This window comes from Sphaeroforma arctica (genome assembly GCF_001186125.1).
Source record: "Sphaeroforma arctica JP610 unplaced genomic scaffold supercont1.3114, whole genome shotgun sequence".
NCBI lineage: Eukaryota > Ichthyosporea > Ichthyophonida > Sphaeroforma > Sphaeroforma arctica.
The window spans coordinates 1-4,056 of record NW_014037444.1 but is presented as its reverse complement, the minus strand read 5'-3'; the positions used below and the strand labels follow the sequence as shown (position 1 = coordinate 4,056).

The 4,056-nt window shown below is 33.0% G+C and overlaps 1 protein-coding gene across 1 annotated transcript; it reads right to left on the bottom strand.

Moving 5' to 3' along the window:
- Positions 1 to 3,123: 3,123 nt before the first annotated feature.
- SARC_13296 (hypothetical protein) lies at positions 3,124 to 3,285 on the bottom strand (the record flags this gene model as incomplete). Its single annotated transcript, XM_014292575.1, has 1 exon — positions 3,124 to 3,285. A coding segment is annotated over one exon (162 nt), but the record flags the coding sequence as incomplete, so codon positions are not given.
- Positions 3,286 to 4,056: the final 771 nt, after the last annotated feature.

Below are 4,056 nucleotides of genomic sequence, written 5' to 3'. Positions count from 1 at the left end.
CTAATATATAATGTAGTAATGAATACAAATATATTTTGTAGTAATTAATAGTAATATATATTGTAGCATTTAATATTAATATATATTGTAGTAATTAATATTAATATATATTGTAGTAATTAATACTAATATATATTGTAGCAATTAATATTTTTATATATTGTAGTGATTAATATTAATATATATTGTAGTAATTAATACTAATATATATTGTAGTTATTATTATTAATACATATATTGTAGTAATTACTACTAATATATTGGAGTAATATAAATTATATATTGTAGTAATAAATATTAATACATTGTAGTAACAAAAATTATAATATATTGCGGTAATAATTATTAATATATCATAGTAATAAATATTATAAAATAGTGTAGCAATAAATATTATAAAATAGTGTAGCAATAAATATTACTATAGTGTAAATCAGTCGAAATGCCTACTAACCTACGGAGTGTTTGGTGTTTGGCCGTATTCAATGAGAAGAATAGGACATTTCGTGACATTAATTGTAAATGATCAACCAGTCAGACGACGACTGAGTGATGGGTGGGGTCGCCCATCACCGATCTATAAACACTTTTGTTAATAAATGAGAATGACATACAACTATAGTAATGTAATAATACTATAATAATATTATTATAGTAATGTAATAATACTATAATAATATTATAGTAATGTAATAATACTATAGTAATACTATGATAATACTATAGTAATGTAATAATACTATAGTAATACTATAATAATACTATAGTGATACTATAATAATACTATAGTAATGTAATAATACTATAGTAATACTATAATAATACAATAATGTAATAATACTATAGTAATGTCATAATACTATAGTAATGCAATATTACTATAGTAATGTCATAATACTATAGTAATGTAATAATACTATAGTAATGTAATAATACTATAGTAATGTAATAATACTATAGTAATGTAATAATACTATAGTAATACTATAATAATACTATAGCTAAACTATAGCATATTCCTACCCGCAATGAGTGAGGATAGGGGCCATACCTCCCGTCATATACATTGTAATACACACAGACAAGATATAATATCTATGTGTAAGTGGCGATGAGAGGCCATTCGCGGAGTTTATAACGAACTACATGACTATAAACAGAACAGAGATACACATGTACACACCCTCGGATATTAAACATACACGTGTGAGTAGTATTATTCACAACACACACGGCCATATACGAACTGACTACATAGCAGTATATTCGTTGAATGATATAAACATAGACGTATTCATTGCATGATAAAATATAAACGTATCGCCTTTGGAAGAGATCACAAACACACATGTGTGTGCATAGGTAGGATTGGACGTACAACTCCAAATCATCTATATCACAAATACGCTGATAGCATTCCATACACGTAATAATTCAACTGCTAGCATCACACACACCCTAACACACATCCTAAAAACACTAAAACACTTACCCTAAAACCCTAAAACACACCCCTTAGAACACACACCCTTAAACACACCCCCTCAAACACACACCCTAAAACACTTACCCTAAAACACTTACCCTAAAACCTAAAAAAACACACCCTAAAACACAAACCCTAAAACCCTAAAACAGCCTAACACACACCCTAAAAACCCTGAAACACACACCCTAAAACACAAACCCTAAAATCCTCAAACCCGTATGTATCGGTAACGTCGCATTGTATTCATTGGAACGGTATGAAAAGATTGGCTTTAGAACGATCACAGGCACATACGTGTATATAAGATTCAAAGTACAATTAATACATTAATAGAAGGATTACAGGCACTTACGTGTATATAAGATTCAAGGTACAATTAATACATTAATAGAATGATCACAGGCACATACGTGTATATAAGAATCAAAGTACAATTAATACATTAATAGAAGGATCACAGGCACTTACCTGTATATAAGATTCAAAGTACAATTAATACATTAATAGAAGGATCACAGGCACTTACGTGTATATAAGATTCAAAGTACAATTAATACATTAATAGAAGGATCACAGGCACATACGTGTATATAAGATTCAAAGTATAAGTAATACATTAATAGAAGGATCACAGGCACTTACGTGTATATAAGATTCAAAGTACAATTAATACATTAATAGAAGGATCACAGGCACTTACGTGTATATAAGATTCAAAGTACAATCAATACATTAATAAAAGGATCACAGGCACTTACGTGTCTATAGGATTCAAAGTACGATTCCAGATCTTCGTCATCGCAGTTCCGCAAATAGTCTTCCATGATCTCGTCATCGATCTGTCGTTTCTGTGGTATAAATAGAACCGCACAAGCGCATACGATTCATGCTCATCTGTGATATACATGCAAGTCTGTATAAATATTAAACCATATATAATTATGAAAACTTTGTATAAATATGCAACTATATATATCTATGAAGCTTTATATGTATATATATCTATATATATATGTCACTAAATATAGAAATACATTTATGTATAGATATACAATAAAATATAGATAGGCACCTATTGCACAACTGCTTGAACGTAAGCAATCAAGGCTTACACGGAACTTAGCTATAGATATAGACATGCAACTATTTATAGAAATGCAACTAATTATAGATATGAAACAATCCACAGGTATGCAACTATATACAGAAATGCAATTAACTATAGATATGAAACTATCCACAGGTATGCAACCGTTTATAGATATGCAATTAAAGTATAGAAGTATAGATATGCAACTACAGCACACTCCGACATGATCCAATCATACACAAATACTTCATGATCCCCATCAATAAACCTCTTCAGCACCAACGCACATCACCCGCGGTGCAATAGTGTATCAAGTACCCGCACACATACACTCTACTTATAACATCATACATAAACTAATTCATAATCACCACGTATACACTCTACTTACGACGTCATACATAAATCACTTCATAGCCACCACACATACACTCTACCTATAACATCATACATAAACCACTTCATAATCACCACACATAAACCCCCTTCAACATCAACGCACATCACACACAGTGCAACAGTTAGCAAGCACCCGCAAACATACACTCTTTCTCTTCGGCTCCGCTGGATATTCTACACCATCTGATTGGTGGTCTGTCTTATCTCCAGTCGATACTACAGGCAACGCAGCACTGAACCCAAGTGTTGTTGCGGTGTTTGTGGTTGGGGTTGTGGTATTAGCCCTGGCGTCGGTGTCTATGAGCATCTGCAGTGTGGTTGGTAGGTATGTGAGAAGGGGTGTAGACGGTGTAGTAAGGCTTGTGGTGGAACGAAAATGGGGTTTAGGGTTTAGGGTTTATATATATATACATATATATATATATATATGTGTGTGTGTGTGCGTGTTTGTGCGTTTGTGTGTGTATATATACACCGGGACACCAGTACGTCGGTACATGGTTGTGGGTTTACGAATGTGTGCATATAATCGCACATAGACTTGTATGCAAAGATGAGCGCATGGAGAGATAAGACAAATAGCACATCGTTCATAACATTCTCCAACTCAGAATATCAACTGGTGTACGTGCTTATACAGCTGAGTATTTGAAGAAGGTGTGCTGTATTTAACAACCTTACATACTTACTTCAATAGATCCTATAGGAAGCGCGTACACAAGCAAAGTCAGAAGCAAAAGCAAAAGCAAATACGAGATATATTTGGATGGACAAGTGTATATTTGGTATACATATTTACACTCGCCAGTGTGTGCAATACCTCGGTGGGTGGTGTTGGATCTGATCCATCTAAAGTAAAGTACACTGTATCGTCCACCCCTTGGACGGCGTTGGAGGCTGCTCCGATGTCTGTAACAGAAACCAATCAAAATTAGTTGTTCTATCGGATATGAAAGAAACACACCCAACCAGTGAGATAACCACGGGCAACTCAAAAGGTGAGGCCGGCGTGTACCTCTTTAAGCGTTTATGAATGTCCACATATACACACACATAAAAAACGACATAAATATATATA